Here is a 21,344-nt window from a genome sequence, read left to right on the forward strand (position 1 = left end):
CACACACACACATATACACACGAAAATATGGTGCTTGGAGAATAGCTTATGTATTTGGTTTTAGTGTTTTACTTTATTACATTTCCTTAAATGCTCACAAATAGCCCAAGCTTCTTTAAAATGTTTATTTGAAAATGTTTTGGATTTAAATGAAAGCCTCATAATTGCTTAGTATTACTGTCATAACTGGTTTAACTGATTAACTCATTGAGATTTTAACATCCCTAGGCACAATCTTTCTTAAGTTTGCCACAGAGAAACATTTAAAAATATTTTAACTGCACTAACTACTGTATATCCATGCTTTATTTTGTTTTTAAAATTTTATCTTTTTTTAATACAGTTATAAATAATAGCTATTATTTTTAATTGTGGTATTCCCTAAATCATGGCAAATAACCCCAGGGGATTAAGATAATGGGAGTCACACCCTTGAATGGATGTTAAGAGATGTAATTTGATTTGACCCACAACTTCTTGTTTATTTAGACTATAGAGTAATTTGGGGGATAAAATTACTTGGTGCTCAATATTTTACCACCCCTTCTTATCTACAAGTTAATAAGCATGAAAAATTCAGTTGCAAGTTGGGGAGAGAAATTAAAAAGAAGCTACATATGTAGCCTAAAGACAAGCACCTACTATATGAGAATTAATGAAAGTAGCAGTAGTAAAAGCAACATTCAGATCAATTATTCAAAACATTTACACAAGTGGTATCCACTAAGAACAACCAATTATTGATGTATGAAAAGATAACATTTCACAGGAAATTCTTCAGGTAATATTTACCTTTCAAATAAGTACTGAACTTCAGAGAGAGACACATCACTCATGAAAGAATCTAGGTAGTCAAAATGTGTAATATCTGGTTGTTGACAGATACTGACAGAAGTTTACACAAGAGCTGGAAGCTGAACCTGTCTAGTCTGGCACACTGGTCCAGCAACAGCCGAAGGCTGGCATGATTTTAGTTAGCCAGACATCCACTTATCATGGGTGTGGCCAAGTTTCCAGTGGCTCCATACAGCCACCAGTCCTGGCGCTCAGTGTTCTGTGCTGTTATTTAGCTCTAATTTACCCCCAAATGTCTTCAAACAGCCCAGTAAGCAGAAGTAGTGTTGGTAATGCTGTTAGATGATAGACCACCTATGGTTCTACAAATTATCTGGTTCAGCACCGGTCTAGTCCCAAGGGTGCCAGACTAGAGAGGTTCCACCTGTACTGACTTATGTTTTAGGATGTGGATATTCACATACAAGCAAACAGATGCATTTCCTGGGAGCTGATCTGCATTTGGCACAGGAGCTGAGACAGTACCACCTCAAGGAGTCTTTTTCTGGGGCTGATTGACCTACTTCTCATGCAAATTAGAATACACCTGAGCCCAGCTACTGATAAATAGAGCCCTATATGCAGACAAAATTTGTATGTGCATCCAATCCACAATCTGTGAATATCCACATTTGGGGATACCCACAGATTTACAGGGCTCTACACATAACTCCAACAAGTCATTCCAATGCCTTGAGAGCCAGCCAAGTTTCCTTTCCCCAGTTTCAACTCCTATCAAAGGGGATACCAAGGGAGTGTTGTAGAACTGCTAATTCAGCTGCATGTCACTATGGAACAGTTATATGTATTCCTCTGCCATGTTTAGGTATTTTTGTGCAGCAGAACTGCACAAGACCACAATGCAACACAGAATTGGATTCGATACCTTGAAAATGTTTACTAAGTTGGGGGAAAAAAATCAGCTCTTAGATTACTACTACTACTATTTGCATTAAGGTGACTTCCAAAAGAAAAACTGAAATGAAGAGAACAAGTCATGTGTCTCAGAAAACCCTTTCAGCCATCTGGAGCCTCAAGAAGGCACCACTTGTCAGAGGGTAGCATAATACCTGTAATGAAGCAGAGTTAGCACCTTTATGATGGAACAGGTGTTCCCACTTCACCAGTTAAAGAGATGAGGCAGCATCTGGGGGTTATAAGGGACCAGGAGAGAAAGAATCCCAGTGAATCCAAGTAAACTGATGCAGTCAGCAACAGCAGGCGAAAGCTGGATAGGAGAGAGGAGGAATCTGCAGACAACAGAAAGCTCTGCAGCACCTCCTTGGGAAGAGGGAGGACTTCACTGGCAGACAGCGGGGAAGAATTAGCTTAATGAAGTGCTGCATTAATAATCTCCTGACACCCTACTTACCATCCTCTCTTCAAAGTAGAGAGCTAGTGTAGACAAGCCCTTTTAGAAGTAGTTTGACAGTTTACGCTCAAATCAAAATATTCTCAACAGATAATGCTCGTTCTGAAATCCATCATGGGAAGGAGGAAAAAGAGCAATTTTTAAGAGTGATTAAAAACCAGGGAACTGATCCAATCTTTGCACTTGCAGTACTAACACACACTTGACAAATGTTTGAGTTTAGGAGCTTCTCTTAGATGGCCACTTCTTACAGAAAAAAATAAATATATGCAGTAAAGCACACTCATTTACGCTGTTGCTAAACAAATGTGCTAGACCCTCAGGAAGCTGCTGGTGGTGGGATTTTTTTTTTTTTTGTTTAAACAGAAGGTTGCAGTTCTCATCCTATTATTCATAACTGCTCAAACTGCTACACTCTGTAATAGCTGAGAAAAGAAAGCAACAATCTATGGTCACACTTTTCATCAATGAAAGCAAAACTTGCATGAGAAAATATGGACTTTCCAGCTCACCTTGAGAAAATTAAGATAATTAACACCACAAACAAAGTCAAAATCTGCTCTTAATTCTAGAAACTGCTAATTTAGGCATTCTATGTAGTTTCAGTTTGCAGGTATAATATGCCACTGCCCATCAGCTTTTCACAAGTTCTCTCAAATACAAACATTATTATTATCTATGTCTGTCATTTACAGACATATGTCTTGCCACAAATGCACATTCTGTGAAGAACATCTGAAAACTTCAGCTAGTGAGAAATGCACCTGTCTATATGCTCACCTAACTCAGGGCATTTTTCACCACTGTTTGTAAATTACTTTGGTTGTAATTTCTAGGTGCATCACAAGCTTTAACTTAAGCCCTACATGGTTTGCATCAATTTTAATCAAAGACTGTGCATCCTTTGTTATATCTGCAAGCTGAGACCAGACAAAATGCTCAAGTTAACAGTGCCTAGATTTATATACCAGGAAACTGGTTAAAGACTATAGTCAGTGGAGACCCTGTTGGCAAACAGCATGATGAACTGTGCGAGTTACACTCATCTCTTATTTAGCAGGAGAGGGATAGCTCAGTGGCTTGAGCACTAGCCTGCTAAACCCAGGGTTGTGAGCTCAATCCTTGAGGAGGGCATTTAGGGACTGGGACAAATAGATGCCATGGATGGTGCTTGGTCCTGCCAAGAGGGCAGGGGACTGGACTAGATGACCTCCCAAGGTCCCTTCCAGTTCTAGGAGATTATATTATTATTAAATGAGTACTTTACTTATGAGTACTCACGAAAACAAGGGACACATATACTTACCCCTGTTCACTATGCAAGTGAACTTCTCCCGCTTATATGAGCCGTCGGGGGGGCGGGAAGATCTAGAGCCCCGCAGCTGGCTCAGCTCCAGCCACAGGGTCCCTGGCTGGGGTGGCGGGGAGGTGAGACCCGCTGCCCCATAGCTGGAGCTGAGCCAGCCATGGGGTCCATGACCGGGGGACGGAGAGACCCGCAGCCCCGTGGCTGAACCAGAGCCAGCCGTGGGGTCCCTGGTCAGGGAGCAGGGAAACTTGCAGCCTCATGGCTGGAGCACAGCCAACACTGGGGTCCCTGGCCGAGGAGACCCACAGCCCCGCGGCGGGCTCAGCTCCAGCCGCAGGTCCCTGGCCGGGGCGAGTGGTAGGTAGGGAGACCTGCAGTCTGCCCGGCCCACTCCCAACACTCCCCTTACAGCAGCTCCCTGCCCAGACCACTCCCAACATCCACCCCATCCCATCCTGAACCCCCCAGCAGGACACACGACCCTCTAGGTACTGCTGCTGCAGCAGCTTGGCGGAAAAAGCTGCCACCTCCTCCAGTGAAGCCGCCACAAGGTTTTAACCCTGCCCCCTACTTATGGCCACAAACTGCCTCCAGCCTTCAACCCTCCACAATCCAACCCAAGGTTCACTTACCTTTCCAAAGTGGTGCCACATGCTGCCACTCCTATCCTGAGTTAGGAGCACCAGGAACCAATCAGAGGCTTTTACATGTATATTTATGGTAATCTAATGTCCCTCTTATGAGTTTTTGCCCACAAGCAGAAAGTTGGGAACCAATATTGCTCATATAATGAAGGAGGAGTGTTTTATGCAACTCAACCCATTAATATACTACACAATAATCATATGAAGAGAGGATTTTTATGCTGTTGCGCATGCCCCTGCTGATTTCGGAATTTAACTGAAAAATAGTTGTGTAAACCATGAAAACTGGCGTGGGTGTGTCTTACTTTGTAAACCTTAACCTCATAAACTGCAGGTGAAACTATCCAATAACGGAACTGTTAACTTAAGATCCCTCTGAAAAACAAGCTAACATGCAAAAACCCCAGGCCACAAAACAGACCAGTAAGATTTAAAACAAATTGAACATAGAATCATAGAATACTAGGACTGGAAGGGACCTCGAGAGGCCATCGAGTCCAGCCCCCTGCCCTCATGGCAGGGCCAAGTACTGTCTAAACCATCGCCGATTAATATCTATCTAACCTGTTCTTAAGTATCTCCAGCAATGGAGAGTCCACAACCTCCCCTGGTAATTTATTCCACTGTTTGACCACCCTGACAGTTAGGAACTTTTTCCTGATGTCCAACCTAAACCTTCCTTGCTGCAGTTTAAGCCCATTGCCTCTTGTTCTATCCTCAGAGGCCAAGGAGAACAAGTTTTCTCCCTCCTCTTTATAACACCCTTTTAGATACTTGAAAACCGCTACCATGTCCACCCTCAATCTTCTCTTTTCCAAGCTGAACAAGCCCAATTCTTTCAGCCTTTCCTCATAGGTCACATTCTCTAGACCTTTAAACATTCTTGTCGCTCTTTTCTGGACCCTCTCTAATTTCTTCACATCTTTCTTGAACTGTGCTGCCCAGAACTGGACACAATACTCCAGCTGAGGCCTAACCAGCGCAGAGTAGAGAAGAAAAATGACTTCTCATGTCTTGTTTACAACATGCCTGTTAATGCATCCCAGAATCATGTTTGCCTTTTTTTGCAACAGCATCACACTGTTGACTCATATTTAGCTTGTGGTCCACTATAACCCCTAGATCCCTTTCTGCTGTAATCATTCCTAGATAGTCTCTACCCATTCTGTACGTGTGACACTGATTGTTCCTTCCCAAGTGGAGCACTTTGCATTTGTCCTTATTAAACTTCATCCTGTTTACCTCAGTCCATTTCTCCAATTTATCCAGATCATTTTGAATTATGACCCTGTCTTCCAAAGCAGTTGCAACCCCTCCCAGCTTGGTATCGTCTGCAAACTTAATAAGTGTACTTTTTTTTGCCAATATCTAAATCATTGATGAAGACATTAAAGAGAACCAGTCCTAACACAGACCCCTGCGGAACCCCAGTTGTTATTCCTTTCCAGCAGGAATGACAAAGAATAGATAACAAAAGTTTAGCAAACTAAAGCAAAAACATATTAGTTTAGGTTAGAATTTGCAATTTCTGGATAAAATGTTTAGTTGGGGTTTAGAATGGATAGGTATGAGGCAAAGTTACAGAATATATAAAAGTGATGACTGACAGAACACAGAAGACACAGGAAAAGAACACAGCTGATACCAGAGAGTTGAAAAAAACTACCAGATTGACAGAAAAGGTAACATCTCTTGCCTTAACTTATCTTCCATGCACATGTAATTCATGGGTGCTAATAACACTGTCTCAATGTACAAACTAAAAGCTACTAGGAACTGTTCAAAGCTAGAAGAATGGAATTAGTTTACCCTTTTGGTCCAGGGTCCAAATTTGTGGCTCTTCATGACACATGTCCACTCAGTCTCAGAGTTTGGGCTCCAGCTTGAGCCTAAACATGTTCACACTTATTTTTCAGGCTCAGAGCCCTAGCCCTGCAAACTTGAGTCAGCTGCCAAGGGTTTTTAATCCCAGCATAGACATATCAGCTATGTCTACATGGGCAGCCTCCGTCGACAGAAGTCACCGTCAACAGAGAAACCTTGGCAGTACCTTTGACAGATTATGTCTACCCATAAAAGCAGATCAAAAGAGCAATCTGCTCTGTGAACCGAGAGCAGCCACGCTGCCCTGTCCTCTCTCAACAGAATGGCTGACTGGAAGCTTTGCAAACAGGGCTGCCTGGGGAACCGGAAGGCCTCTGTTGACAGAACTGTCTACGTGGGCATTCTGTTGACAATACTATTGACAGAGGCGCTAATCCTGACTCGGAACAGGGATAATGCTGCTGACTGAACAGCTGAGTTTTGTCAACAAATTCTCGACAGAGCGCTTTTTAGCCGTGTAGACACTTGTCGAGTTTTGTCAACAAAAGGGCTGTTCAGGCAACAGAAGCTGCCCGTGTTGATACGGCCGCCTTGAAAGTCTATTTATCTAGACAGTTTGACCGGATAGTATTTAAGTGAACACAGCTTTAATTTATATTTAACAACTCTATTCCAATTTGCATGTACACCTGATACACAGTTAGGTTCATTCTATGAGAGAGAAATATTAAGACTGGAATGTTTAGTGTAGAATATTTTCTCCTGTGATCCCTTTGTGCATGAACAAACCAATCTCTAAAGCCACTGCTCTGATCTCCTATAAATACATCCTCAACAACCATTTCTATCTTGATGCCTATGATAAAATGTCAACTGACAATGGCTAAGTGGCTGGTAAGGACAATTCATATTTAAATATGGTTCAAACCATTAATTGCTCAGTTAAGAATGTGTGTTCACACAGGCTATCACAATTAACTTTATCAACTTCATAATCTCCATTTGTTTTTAAATGGGCTAGCTCTTTTGGGCAGGAGATATTTCTTACTCAGTGTTTAGTACAACAAGGAGGTGCATGGGCAAGTTGTCACATGTCTGTCTGGGGCCTCCAGGGTTGCAATAATATGAGCAACAGTAATAAAAATCCGTATTTAGAATACATGCTCTTACACTTTAAGAAGTGTGTGTGCATGCACACAAAGTTTTTTCCACCTGCCAACTGGAGACAGACCTGGCCCTATGTCACACACTTTGATATATAAAGCCAAGTTTAAATAAGGACCACTTTGTCAGCATATATATCATATTGGCAAAGTGCTCCTGTCATGGAAACCACTTATACGAGCAAAACTGTGCTTTTACTGATGTAGCTTAATCCAGCTAGCTTCCATCCCTGAAGGAAATAAACCATACCAGGAAAGGTGCAATTTTGATGATATAAATGTGTCTGTCAAAGGGACTTTTACTAATAACAGTTGTCTGTCAAGTATCACACCTTTTCATACCCTGACTGCTATAGCAAAACCAACAGAAGATTGCAGTACAAACATGGCCTTTGTCAACCTCTATCCAAAGAAATCAGAAAGACGTTTCCAATATGGGCAGGTTATTTCTTAATTGCCCACTTTCTTAACTGCCAACTTTGCAACTTTTTCTAAAGCATCTGGCATCAGCCACTACTGGAAACATGACACTGGACTACAATGACCAATAGCAATTCCTACATTCACATAATTTTTCAAAAATACTTCTAAATAAAAGAACTAAGTGCAAAAAAGTGGCTATAAACATATTCTTGACCAGTGGCTGTGTCTTTTCTGATTTAATGATATAACTTCATGACAGAATGTTCTGCAGCTTCCCTTATGAAAAATGACAGCAGAGGTTCCATTTCTGAAGTTTCACTGGCATTTACAAGGAGATGTGTCACAGTGGGTTAAGCTAAGGCAAAGACAGAAAAAAATGAAGAGTTTCACTTGAGGATAAAATATAATACCTTGGGATATGATGAATTGAATAACCTTCTGCTGTTCAAGCAGATGTCCACAAAGGTTAACTCAAAACATGGGAAGGGTTACAGAAATGTATTAAACATTTAGGCTGGGTCTACATGAGCCCCTCCCTTTTGGAAGGGGCATGTTAATGAGCAGGTTCAAAAGATGCTAATGAGGCATTGCCATGATGGCGACCACGGTGATTCGAAAGTGCGGCTTTTCGAATCGAGTGCTGCCTGTGGAGACAGGGACCTTCTGAAAGGACCCCACAGTTTTCAAAAGCCCCTTTGTCCTAACACCAGATAAATCTTCTCAAGAAAGAACGGTACAGTCTCAACATACTGCATTTTGACAACTCTCTCAATTCTAGCCCACACACCTTTCATTAAACAGTATTATGCCTGGTCACATAACCCAATCCAATTCCACACAAATTTTATCATCCTGGCAGCACAAGTCCACAAATGCTTGTAGTTTATAGGTATACCTCAATAAATGCTAATCAAAAAGAGTAGTGACAGGGATTACATGTGATAAGAACAGCAAGGTGGAATTTAACAAGAGCGACAGGCAGAAAGGAATGAGGAAAAAAAAACTGAGTGATGGGAAGTGGTAATAAGTAGCAAGAGGCTGAAGACGAAACAGCAAGAGCGAGTGAGAAGGAAGAGAAAGAGACATTAGAGGACAAAGAAAGGAAAGAACAACAACAGATAACGCCTCTTTGAAAAGAGGCACTCTCCCTTCCCCACCAACCCAAATCACATAGGATAGGGTCAGCAACCTGTGGCTCTTTAAAGGAGCCATTTGCAGCTCCTGGCCCTCCCAACACTGACTCCTCTTGCAGCTCTGGAGGCTGCTGCTGCTGAAACAAATAAATTACATTCAGCTGTCTGACGTTAAACCAAATGAATTTAGGTTTTGTTTTTTTTTTTTGTTTAAGTGGTGGAAGCCTCCAGAGCCACTGAGCAGTCAGCTGCGACAGAGAGGCTCAGAAGAGAAAGCCAGCAGGGCAGGGAGCTGCCTGCGCTGCACATGGAGGAAGTGCTAAGCCCACAAGAGAGTGGGGGAGAGGGACGGCTGAGCCTGCCCCTATCACAGAGCCATGCAGCCATGCTGAGAAGGAGGTAGTGGGGGAGGAGCGGAGGGGGACAGGAGGTGTCAGCTAAGGAGGAGCAGCGTCACCTGAGGCACATTAATCCTGGGGATTGTGGGGGTTGGTTGGGGCTGAGAGGGGTTAAGCCTGGGGATGGGGAGTGGGCTTGCAGAATGGGGGCTGATGCGGGTAAAGCTTGGAGATGGTGAAATTTAACTTTCTAAGTGGTACAAATCATTGTGTGTGCATTGTTCTTAAAAACAGTCTGACATTCATCAAGGACTGTCTCAATATTTACATGCATTGTGGTTGTTGAAGTATTGATATTGTAACTGAATTTGAAAAAAAAAAATGGTTTTTCTCACTATGTCGGTTGCAGACCCCAACATAGGAGAAAAGGGAGGAATGATGTGGGTGCAGAAAAGAACCATAAAAATAAAACAAATAAATACATATACAATACATACATGACAGGGCACAGTCCTTCATTTTAAAAGCTATTGAGTTCCAGAAATTCCAGCACTGACTTCTTCTCCACCTCTTATTTATGCAATCCCATTACCAGTTTGCTTCAGTTTATTAATGCTGCTTAAAGGGCCATTGATCAACATCATCCTTCCCCTCAATATCTTACAGAGATAAATTACAGAGATTGGGGTCTTTGGCTAGCTATCTACATGCAAGCAGTCCTAGTTGATGTGAGGTTAATGTAAAAAAATCCTACTGTATACAAAGGAGTTGTTAACAAAAATGTTCTGAATCTGACAATAATGTTCAATTAAGTTAACGTCTGTATGCTTACAAAAAGATTTTCTGAAATGTTATTTTTTCTTATCCTTTCAGTAGACATACTGATCCTTTGTGCATCTGGGTGTTTATATTGTCAGCATACCTTTTTTCACTGAAGTAAACGAAGCTATGCCTTGATCTTAAACAAGAAATGTTTCTCAAAATGTACTAATCAAAAGCTTTTCTTGCCCTAAGATGCCTCCATTATTTTCATTCAATGTAGCCAACGTAACAGAGTGAGCTTTCTGATTTTAAGACTGAAGACACAATGCATCTGTTGTAAAAAAGTAAGTGATCCAAGTCTAAAAGAAGTGGTTGGAATTAGCTTGTTTGAAGTTGGCTAGAAAACAACAGACTGATTGGTGAGACACCACTTGTTCATACTGATTTTCAGAACAAAAACTGGATTTAAGATAATACGTTATTTTGATTGCTATTATTCAAAAACCGGCTTTAATATAAATTCTACTGGTATCCTACTGAGTAATCCCCTTCCTTTTCCCACCCCTACCCAAAATTACCATACTTCAATTAAATGTTTTCAGGATATAGGATGTTGCTTGTGAAAAATATCCACAAAATATAATAGCTATTAAAGTGCAATCATTAATTGCTAGTTTGTTGATTTAAAGCATATATATTCTTCTCAGAAAAATCAATATGCACTAAGAAATGTCATTACTGTGGCATTTAAAATATTTATTATTCCTTTACCTGCAGGCTTAATTTCCTTTTGGGAAGCTGGTATAGTCTATTTCTTCATCTTCAAGAAGAACAAAACCATAGCTTATCTGGATGCACTTGTGGCATTATACACAAGATTGAGAGCAAGAAGTGGGTGGATAGTTTTTGTTTTTACAACATTATTTGAATAAGGGCCTATATTTTCTTGACTTTAATGAGTGAAAAAAAGCTTCCATGTATAAGAATCTGGCCTAACAGTAGCTCAGTAATACCTAGGGCTCCAACAAAGCAGAGGATCCTGTGGTAGCACTAGGCACAATACAAACAAACTAAACTGCAGTCTTTGTTCCTGCAAGCTCTGGCAAGACTTAAGGTAGAACACAGGGAAGAAAACATCCTGGTCTGTGTGGAAGCTATAGGCCACTTTTGAAGGAAAGCTGGGTGAAGGCAAACCTGGACTTTGTTCGAACTAATGGAAGACAGTGTACAGAGGAATCTTGAGTAGGAAGAAAGATTTTATCTCTGTACCTGGCATTGGTGAGACTGCTACTTGAATACACTATCCAATCTGAAATACACGAATACAAGAAAAACACTGACAAATTCAAGGGGGTTCAAAGAAGAGCTATGAAAATTACTAAAGGATTACAAATATGCCATATAGAGATTCAGTTTCTTGAGTCCACTTAGGTTAACAAAGAAAGGTTAAGGGGTCTATTGATTACAGTCTGCAAGTACCTGTGTATGCAACATCTATTTAATAAATGGACACTTCAGTTTAAAATAGAAAACATAACCAAATACAACAGCTAGATGTTCAAGCAAGTCAAATTCAGACTGGAAATAAGGCATGCATTTTTAACAGTAAAGTTAATTAACCATTGGAACTGTTTGCTAAGGGTCATGATGGACTTTCCATCAGTGGCATTTTTAATATCAAGAAGGACAAACGTTTTTCTAAAAGGCATATTCTAAGAATATTTCAGGAGAGTTCTATGGCTTATGTCTTACTGAAGAGGTCAGACTAGATGATCACAACGGTCTCTCATGGAGCTGAAGTCTATTAACGCCGACAGAATTTTACAAGATTCCTGTGATGGTTTCCAGGTTCTGATACTGTAAGACCAACACAGTCAAGGACTATTTAAAACTTGAGAACAAATAATTAAGAATGGTAGTTTGTTATGAGTTTAAATATTCCTTCTTAAGAAGTTTGGCTGAAAAGGTGTTAGGTGAGGAAACAGAAGTGTGAAGTTTCACGATCCCATCAATACCAATAAAGTCCACAACTCTCCGTGGATGCTCCCACACGCCCGCAGCCTATTGTGCTGTCTATGGCGGGAGGAGTGGGTGCTGCTTGTCGCCTGTAGGCATGCCTGCCTGTGGTGGGCTGCACTCCTCAGTGGCGTGTCTGGGGTTGGGTTATTGAACGTGCCACTAGCCCATTCCCAGCCCTGGCAGGGGCAGGTGGAACCACCGCCCACCCCCGGTCTCCTCAGTGGTGTGTCTGGGGTCGGGTCATTGAATGTGCCACTGGCCCACTCCTAGCCATGGCAGGGGCAGGCAGAACCCTCCCCCCGCCACAGGTCTCTGGGGCTCGTAAGGCCCAGGTGGTGCTGACAGTGGGCCAGCACCCATGGCCAGAGATTGCCCACTGGGTCCAGGTAGGATGGTTTCTGGTGCACATGAGCCAGGCCCACTGCACGGGTTCTTGCCCCAGCTGTCCTAGCAAGGCCTGCGGCATGCCCCTTCTACACCCTGCCCATCCCCCACCCTGGGGTATTTGACCCGTGAGATACTCAAGGGGCGCTCCAGCAAAGAGGCCTGGACATGGCTGTACCCATGTTGTGGCACTGCAGGGGCCTGAGTCCAGGTCAATCATTAGGGTCCCCAGGCTGGGCTTGGGGTCCAAGGGTGGGTTCTGAGGCAACTCCAGAGGGGTTCCCTGGTCCTGGGACACCGTCTGCATCAGGGGGAACCTCCTCCCTGGTGTCCAGGGTATCACAGATAGGAGTGCTGTCCTTGCCCCCCAGGAGCTGTTCCAATTCATAAGAGGGGCAGATGGCCATCCCTGTCCCCAACCTCCACCACGCATCCCGGGCATGCACGTAGTTCTGGCAGATCTCCTCCACCTTGGCCCACACCTGCTCCAGGGTGAGGGTGGGGTGTCTGTGCTCTGCCAGAGCTCCAGTGAGGTGAGCATAGCCCAAGGCATTTCTGCATTTGCCTGTGGGGTCCCGAAGCTCTGGGGTGAACCATGAGGGGGACAGCTTCTTGGGCCCCTGGGGTGGGTCCTGAGACCCCCTTGCCAGTGTCCAACAAAGGGCCAGGAGAGTTTTGCGCAGCATCTGCCATTATATTTAAGTATAAAGTGTGGCTGCAGGGTCATGGTGCTGCCAGGCTGCACACATGCCCTTAATTTCCTGCACAGGGGTTCTGGGGCTCCCTGTGCCTTTAAAAAATGGCCAGAGGCAAAGATCATAGAGATTTGATTGTGGTGGAGAAGGCGCCTCCCGGCCCCAGCTGGCTGATACCATGGAGGGCCCATCTACGTGGCTCTTTTGTCTGCAGGAAACTGTCGACAAAAGGCATTATTCCTCAACATGGAGAGGCTCAGTGCTGTCTGTGATGTGCCAGGTTTTGCCGACGGTGTGTTGACAAAGCCCACTGTGTGTAGACACCCGAAGGTTTTTTTGACAAAAGCTTAGTTTTGTCGGAAAAACTCTTGTGTAGGAGCTGACACCTTGACTTGTCCCTTACTCATAAGCCTTTCTTTTCATGAATCAGCATCATTTGGGCCCTTCTGCTATACATTACATTAAATCTTAGCTGTGTAGTACCCAGCTGCAGCTGAGCAACATGTTTTACATTCAGTACAGTGCTGCTATCCTTTATTATTTCCTTCTGAAGAAACTGGAGTAATTTTCTTCTTGATCCTACTAACGTGTGTGGCTTATCCAAAAAAAAATCACACAACTCTATCCAACCACCTCATACAACTTCCCTGAATAAGGCAACAACAAAGGCTACTGTTCTACTGAAACACTTCGCCTCTCTCACCTTACTAAACAACACAACTTTCTGGAAAACGTAAGCTCAAATGAAGCCTCAGTTTTTCAGTCTTAGGCAATTAAGAAATTCAAATTTCACAAAAGTTTCCCCACCCAAAGAGCAAATGCTTCATAAATCATTCAGTTCTTAATATTTTAAACAAGCTTTCAACTCATTTTGTAGTCTGCTGAAAGGTTACTCTTTTATGAAACTAGAACAGTTGGAAACATGGTAAACTGATGGCAACCCCATGCACCATTTAAATCTAAAAATGATGAATAAGCAAACATCTCACTCTGACAAAAGCTTTTCAATTAGTATATCATGAAGCACTTTGCAAAGAAAGTGTAAAAACTGACAGATATTTATTGGCAAATGTTTGACATTTATATAAACATCCTTCAACATACGAATACAAAACATAATTGGAGATGTGCGTTGCAATGTCTAAAATTAATCTCAAATATTTTTTATTTTAAATGATTTTCAGTTGCTATCAATTTCCCCTCCTCTCCAATCTCTTCACTCTGTGGATGAAATCAACCTCATCTGTTCTCAGTTTGAGTATGTATGCCACTATTTGGGATTTTATTTTATAATTTTTTTTTTTAAGATTAAATGAGTATGTTTCAGTTGTCTAAAAGATTATGAAATTCACACAAACTTCTGACATCATTAAAAATATTCAGTGACCTTTTTTCAGACAGTACTGATATTTCCACAGTAGGAAATATTAGAATCTAAGAAGTACTTGCTTCAAGAAGTATCTTGTTATACTTCTTCCATAATACACATCCATCAACACATTTCTATTTCCAAACTGTTTGGAAAGAATTCATTTAAAAAAATTCTCTCTTGCATCCTACAAATATGAAGGCTCTTTTTTTTTTTTTTTTGCGGGGGGGCGGGGGTGGGAGCAGTGTTTTTTGTTTTTCAGAACAATTTTCTTCAGTTTTCTTTCGGATCACTTACTTATTTTTCCATCAAAATTACATCCTATTTAATATGATCTAAAAATTGTTCACAGAACACACCACAAATAAGACAAAATAGCTCATACTCATCCATCACAAAGGACTTTTACAAATTATGTTTACAAAACCAATATTTTCAATACATTAATATATAAAAGCACAGTGATTGTATTCCAAAACAAACATGTTTGGAAGCACTGTGTATAGATTGATTTGTTCCTACAATTTGCCAAGTTTCAATACACAGTTCCAATACAGGTCCAGTACTCTGCCAAAAGGTCAGAGATCAGGTTCTGACTAATTTTTATATTTAGACGTTTTGAAGATGACAATATCCAGAACATGGTTCTTACCTTAGGAAATTAAAAGTTACAGAGGCTTGAAATTAAGCGATTTGGAATTAAATATAGTGAAGCGTACATAGTACATATTTTACCACACTGTCTTTGCAGTCTTACTATTTATTCTCCCCAAAGATTTTTTTCTAAATCAAGGCACGAGAATAATATCACAGCCTAACAATTTTAATAGCAACGGGAATGATACCCAGCAAGTAGAGCAAAACACAGTAATTTAGCTCAGCACTTAACACAAGCAAGCTAAACTTTTAACAAGACAATCTTGTAAGTGCCTGTCTAAAGCCAAAAAATGTTTAATGCCCATAGCGCTTGGATTCTGCATTTCTCTATATAACACTATAAATCCCAATTCATGACTCTAAAGGATTTCTAACTTATGGCTGCTTCTACACATGCTACCACCCATCAGAGGTGGTATGGTAATGAGGCAATTTGAAGCAGGCTAAATGAGGCACTATTGTGCATATTCAGTGCCTTATTAGCATAATGACAACCGCACAAATTTCAAAGTAAAATCTTCGAATTGCAGATTGACCACGTAGATGGGGGCAGCTTCGAAATAAGCGCCTCACTTCGACATTCCCTTACTCCCACAGAACTAAATTGGAGTAAGGGAATGTTGGAGTGGGGTGCTTATTTTGAAGCTGCCCCCATCTACACGGCCAATCTGCAATTCGAAGTCCGCACTTTGAAGTTCACATGGCTGCCATTATGCTAATGAGGCACTGAATATGCACGTTAGCACCTCATTAGCTTGCTTCAAATAGCCTTATTACCGTTCGACCTACTACGGGAGGTGACATGTTTAGAACCAACCTTTGTAAGATCTTATTCTCAAGTATACCAAGAAACTTCAGCTGTCATTAAAATCCAGAGTGAACAAGACTTTGCACGACTGGCTTGTAACTCGGTGTGTCAATTTCACTCTTCATCTTTTCCAGATGCTTTTGTGATTGAGCTCTTTAGTCTCTGGACTTGAAAAAAGATAACAAGAAAAAAAGAGGCTTCTCTCAGCCCAATTCAGCTTCCAACAATTTAGAGTAAGATTGAGCCCTAAACTTAAACTGGTGCAACTGCACTGAGACTTTTCAGCATCATTTTGGAAAAAGCAAAAGGTGGCAGAATTTTAATATCTTAATTTTATTAGATAAAACATTAATTTTATGAAGTTCAACCTGTGTCTGAACTAACACCAACTTAACACAGAAGTTAATCCTTTAACAAAATGTTTTTCCAAAACTCACAACAAACAGACCTCATGCCAAGGTTGCTTAAATATTAACCTAAAAAAAAAAAAAAAAGAAAAGTTAAGATCTTCCAATGCCTTTCTCGGTAAGAGTACTGTTTGATACTAAACGTTTCTTCTATTAGTGCTTTCACTATATTTTATCTGTTTTGCTTACATTTCAAGGCAATTATTTAGTACAACATTAAATCAATGCACTATGTTTCAATTCTTTTTACAAAACTAACTGACCCACTGAAATCAACTACATGATGGTAGGTATACATTTTGATTAAAACAGGAGAATCAGAATATACACATTTCTGATAAGTCCTGTGCATCTATGAACATATATGCTCCAATACCCAGCCTCAGTAATCTAATACATCCAAAAATAGTCTCAGAGGGGAAGCTATGTTAGTCTGTAACATCACAAAAATAAAGCAAGCAGTCCTGTAGCACCTTAAAGACTAATGATTTTATTTATTAGGTAATGAGCTTTCATGGGAAAGACCCATTTCTTCAGATTCTGGAGCAGAACTGAAAAAACTGAGGAATCAGCTAAATATAAAAAGTAAGTGGCAAGGGAAGGGAAGGGGGGTGATAGAGAAACCTCTGGGAAGAGCAAGTAATATCTCTACACTAGAGACACCACCACTAGACCTAACCACACCTGTCACACCATCAAGGGCTCATATTCCTGCACTTCCAGTAATGTGATATATGCCATCATGTGCTAGCAATGCACTTCTGCCATGTACATTGGACAAACCAGACAGTCCCTATGTCAGAGGATGAATGGACACAAATTAGACATTAGGAATTTGAATACACATAAACCTGTAAGTAAGCACTTCAACCTGGCAGGATGATCCTTAAATGATTAAGGTTTGCATATTACTGAAGAAAAGAATGTGCCAGGAGGAACTCAATGCTGCTGAAGGCTGGGAGGAATGTGTCTCCCAGAGATCACTTGCATGAGAATGCAAAGGTGTACATATGTGATACCTTGCAAACAAAGACTGATGGGTGGCAAGGAAAAAATGAGATTTGTCCGTTATAAACACACTGTTGTAAAAAAAATCACAATTTATACTAACACTCAGTATAAGAATTGTGAAATCTCACCAATGCTCCAAGTCATTGTGGGGGGACAGGGCAGTCGTCATAACTGTGTAAGACATGGATTACACAGGGATCCCCTGGTTTAAAGCATTGTAAGGCAGAGAGGGAGGGATATGGGTTGAACCAGCTAGCTGAGTGCCTTGTCCCTGCCTAAGCCTTTGCCATATAGCTCTAAACCTGGTTTGACTAGCCCTTCCCATCTGTTAAAAGATAGAGCTGGACACTAGTGTTTGTATCTTATATAAGACTCTACTTTGGTAAATGCTGCAAGCTGAAATCACAGAGTGGCAGCTAAGGCCACTAAGAGCTGAAATCACAGGGTTTTGCCTCAAGCCAAACCCACAGCGGACAGCTGGGAAGAGCAGCAGCAGGCAAGTGTGACCAGCAGATGGTAGGAGGAGCAGCGTATGGATGGAAGGATAGCGCAACCGGCAGACAGTAGGAGGAGCAGAGGACAGATGGCGCGACCAGTGGACAGCCGGTCAGAGAAGCGGATGGGTGGACAGCGCGACCGGCAGATGGCCAGTGTGGCAGCTGGCAAGGAGCAACCAGAATGCTGGACCAGTGTAAAGCTGACATTGTCTCAGATTCCATGAGGGAATGCATCAGCGTGAGGTGTCAGGGCCCGCATGGACTGGACCGAGTTATAAGTGGGGCATTTGAATTGGGAGTATGGAAAAAGCTGGGTGTGTGGATTGGCTATTTACAGTATTGGACTGGTGAGCTTGAGAGGCCAAGGACATTGCTCAATGCATTTGAGCTGGGGCAGTTACTTGAGGATTGGTTATGTATTCCAGGTGTGGTATTTTCCCAAGCTTATGCTAATTGACCTTTCTGCCTCTTTTATTAAAAGTTCTTTTCTACACTCAGACTCTGTGCTTGTGAGTGGGCAAGCACTGCCTCTCCGAGGTCCCCAGGGGTGTGTGAATTTCCCAGGCTACTGGGTGGGGGCTGGAGCCAGTTCCGTGTGAGATGAATGAAAAGGAACCCCTAGATGCTGAACCCGACCCTGGTTGCTGCCAACTCCTTCCAGTGGAAGGGTTATGCTACAAGGACATTTACACACCAGATTACAAAGGGAGACGACATCTGAATGGAATTCATTTGCAAGTCTGATACCTTTCACTGGTGACTCAACAAAGAATCTCAATTATCTTACACAGTCTGTTTCTAAATTCTTATACAATCCAATTCCATAGCAATTATCTGAATTCCTGATCGATTACTATTCTCTTACGATAAAGAACTGATCAGAAAACTACTAGCAATGCAAAGACATTCCCAACAATAAACAGCAGCTACTTTAATATTGATCTGGGCTTATCTGCAATATTCCATTCCACAGTTCTCTGTACTATTCCAAAGCACTACATTCTAAACCAGGGATCAACAACCTTCCTGAGGTGAAGTGCCAAAAAGCGACCTTTTGACTTCTAAGTAAGGTCCTAGTGCCAGTGATACTTTTTAAAGTCATTAACTGTCCTACATTTAACAGGTTGATTAATAAAGATGTAGAGCTTTACTGTTGGTAGCATTAGTTGGCCTTTTGTTAATACATGGACCACATGGCTTTGAGCAAGCTCCCAGCTGCATGGGTGGAGAGGGGCAAGGCTGAGCTCCCACCTCACATGCCAATAACAGTTGGCTCACACGATACTCTTGGCACCTGTGCTGGGGGGTTACCATTATAAAAATTAAGTTGAAATTTGATTGTTTAAAACATAAAATGTTAAAATAAAATACATTTATAATAATTTTTACTACCATAAATATGGTAGCTTGGATGTAATATGTTTTATATTATGCCTTCTGCATCAGCTTCTAAGCCCTTTTTAACTTCAACATAAATTGTCAAAAATCTGAACCTCACACATCTAACCTGCTAGTTGTTGAAAAGAAAGAAGAGGTTTTAATATATCTGAATAACATATACAATGAAATGAGGAAAATAATCTGAATTCAGGTATGAGGAAACCCTTGTAATTAGGTCAGCTAAGAGGTCTTTTGCTAAAGAAGGCTACCCATGAGTTGGAGAGAGACAGATTTCTTAAAAAATAGATGATCAAGTTTAATGATCATTTACTAAATATAGACAAGGGAAAAAATGCTTTTACAGCTGTCAGTAGGTATTCAAAAGCTTTAATGGGAATTCATGGCAGCTCTACATCTTGGACAATGAGGCAGAGTAACTACTGAAAAACAACATTTAAAAAGGGCTTTGGCAAGAAAACATCTAAATGTAAGGTTACCTACCAGCAGTTCTTTAACAACTCGCTTGATGAGGTAAGTCCCCAATTCTACACCTTGAAGTCCCTGATGAGTCAAGCTGATTGAATAAAAAATTGCTGTAGTAATTTTGGTCATATCTTCTGTTTCTAAGGGGGGAACCTCTTTCACTATGGCCTGTGAAAAATTAAAAAAATAGTAAGAGTAAGTAAGACCAGAAGATTTCTGCAGTTTTTCTTTTCTTTAATTATTTTGCTACTTTCTAATTTATTAATAATAAGTAAGGTTGCAAGTCCACCACAGATTCTGTGACCTTCTTGGACTTCTGCAGAGGCCTGTGCAATTGGCCTCAGAATCACTCAAGAAGCATGGGTGAGATCCAAGCCAGCCACACTGTCCACTGCTTGAACAGTCTGGGGTTCCTATCCACGCCCCCTAGAAGCATTAACAGTCCCAGCCTCACCATCCCCCTTGTTGGTAAGTCACAAAAAAATCTGCTTTCTGTTTAGTAAGCACCAGAAATCAAAGTTTCAAAATACGTGCAAGCATCATACATACGGGCTGCATCTACACTAGCAAGTGCTTTTGGAAAATCCGTCCCTTTTTTAAAGGAACACGTGGAACATCTACATCTAAAATGAACTCTTTTGATCTGAAATCAAAAGAACACAGCTCTTCGTCCGGAAGCCCTCTTCTGCTCCTGGATCAGGAACAGCACCTTCTTTCAAAAGATTATTTTAAAAAAACATGTGTAGACACTCCAGGGGCCCCTCTTTTGAAAAAGCAGTCCTTGTGCCACTGAGCATAAGCAGGAGCTGTGTGAACACATTCTATCGAAAGAGCAGATCCATTTTTCTGTTCACTTTTGTGTGTGTGTGTGGACATGATCTTTCCAAAGAGGTTTTTAGGAAGATCTCTTCTGGAAGAACATCTTTCGAAGGATTGCTGTAGTGTAGACATAGCCAAGGAGTAAATTTTTTCAAAAGTATTCAAATGACTTAGGAGTCCATTTACTGTTACTTTTACAAATGGCTCAAGTAATTATAACACTTCTGAACAACTACAAAAATCACCAAACACTTCATTAGCGCACAAACATTCCGATTTCCCATTGTTTTCAAAGCCAGCTCTCTCACCTGTACTATGGATGAGCACGGGGTAAGAAAGACCCATCACTGATTCTGGCAGGTATCAGTAAACACAAGAAAAACAGACGTTTCTGCTGTGAATAAAGATATCTGCCACTTATTTTAAAGACTATTACAATTCATATGCAATCACATAAATCACTAACCACTTGAGTTATTCTTGAAAAAAGCAAAGTGCCATTAGTGTCCCAAGAATTTAGCTTGTATGTTCAAAATGAGAGTTTAACATGGACTTCTGATCCTTTCTGAATCAACATTTTAAACAAGCCTAATTAGCAATCTAAACATTGGAGTAGGTACTGAATATGTTGTTGACTATACCTGGATGCTACTGGAGATTTCATTGGTTAGTGCTACATGTAAGACTATCAATGGCTCCATAGGGATTGCACAGTGGGCAAAAAAGTAGCACCTTCTATACGACCCAACTCGATGCTTCATATCAAGCCAGTTTCTGACAGGATGCACTGCTTCAGAGCTGAACAGAAGGTTTAAAAAAAATTTAAGATTTTCATCTGGAAAAAAAAAAAAAGAATTCAGCCAACCTACTGTATCAACTTAATGCTGCTCTCATCCATGTTAATGGCAAAATTCGTACCGATATCAACTGAGGAGTATCAGGCTATAATGAGAAAATGAATTTCCCTCTCCACCTGTAATATAATAGGATCCTATAAAGTATCTCTCTCTCAC

At 41.2% G+C, this 21,344-nt stretch overlaps 1 protein-coding gene across 2 annotated transcripts in view; it reads right to left on the reverse strand.

Moving 5' to 3' along the window:
• Window positions 1-21,344, reverse strand: part of MLYCD (malonyl-CoA decarboxylase) — a 51,163-nt gene that overhangs the window by 10,113 nt on the left and 19,706 nt on the right. Inside the window, exons 3-4 of one of the 2 annotated variants that reach the window (XM_075008867.1) lie at window positions 20,973-21,166; window positions 19,531-19,680 (exon numbers count right to left, since the gene is read on the reverse strand). In XM_075008867.1, coding sequence (XP_074864968.1) covers window positions 19,531-19,680; window positions 20,973-21,166 — 344 coding nt within the window. The remainder of the gene's footprint in view (window positions 1-19,530; window positions 19,681-20,972; window positions 21,167-21,344) is intronic. The other variant, XM_075008868.1, reaches the window with a different exon arrangement.

The sequence above is a fragment of the Carettochelys insculpta genome, chromosome 14, assembly GCF_033958435.1.
Source record: "Carettochelys insculpta isolate YL-2023 chromosome 14, ASM3395843v1, whole genome shotgun sequence".
NCBI classification, from domain to species: Eukaryota; Metazoa; Chordata; order Testudines; family Carettochelyidae; genus Carettochelys; species Carettochelys insculpta.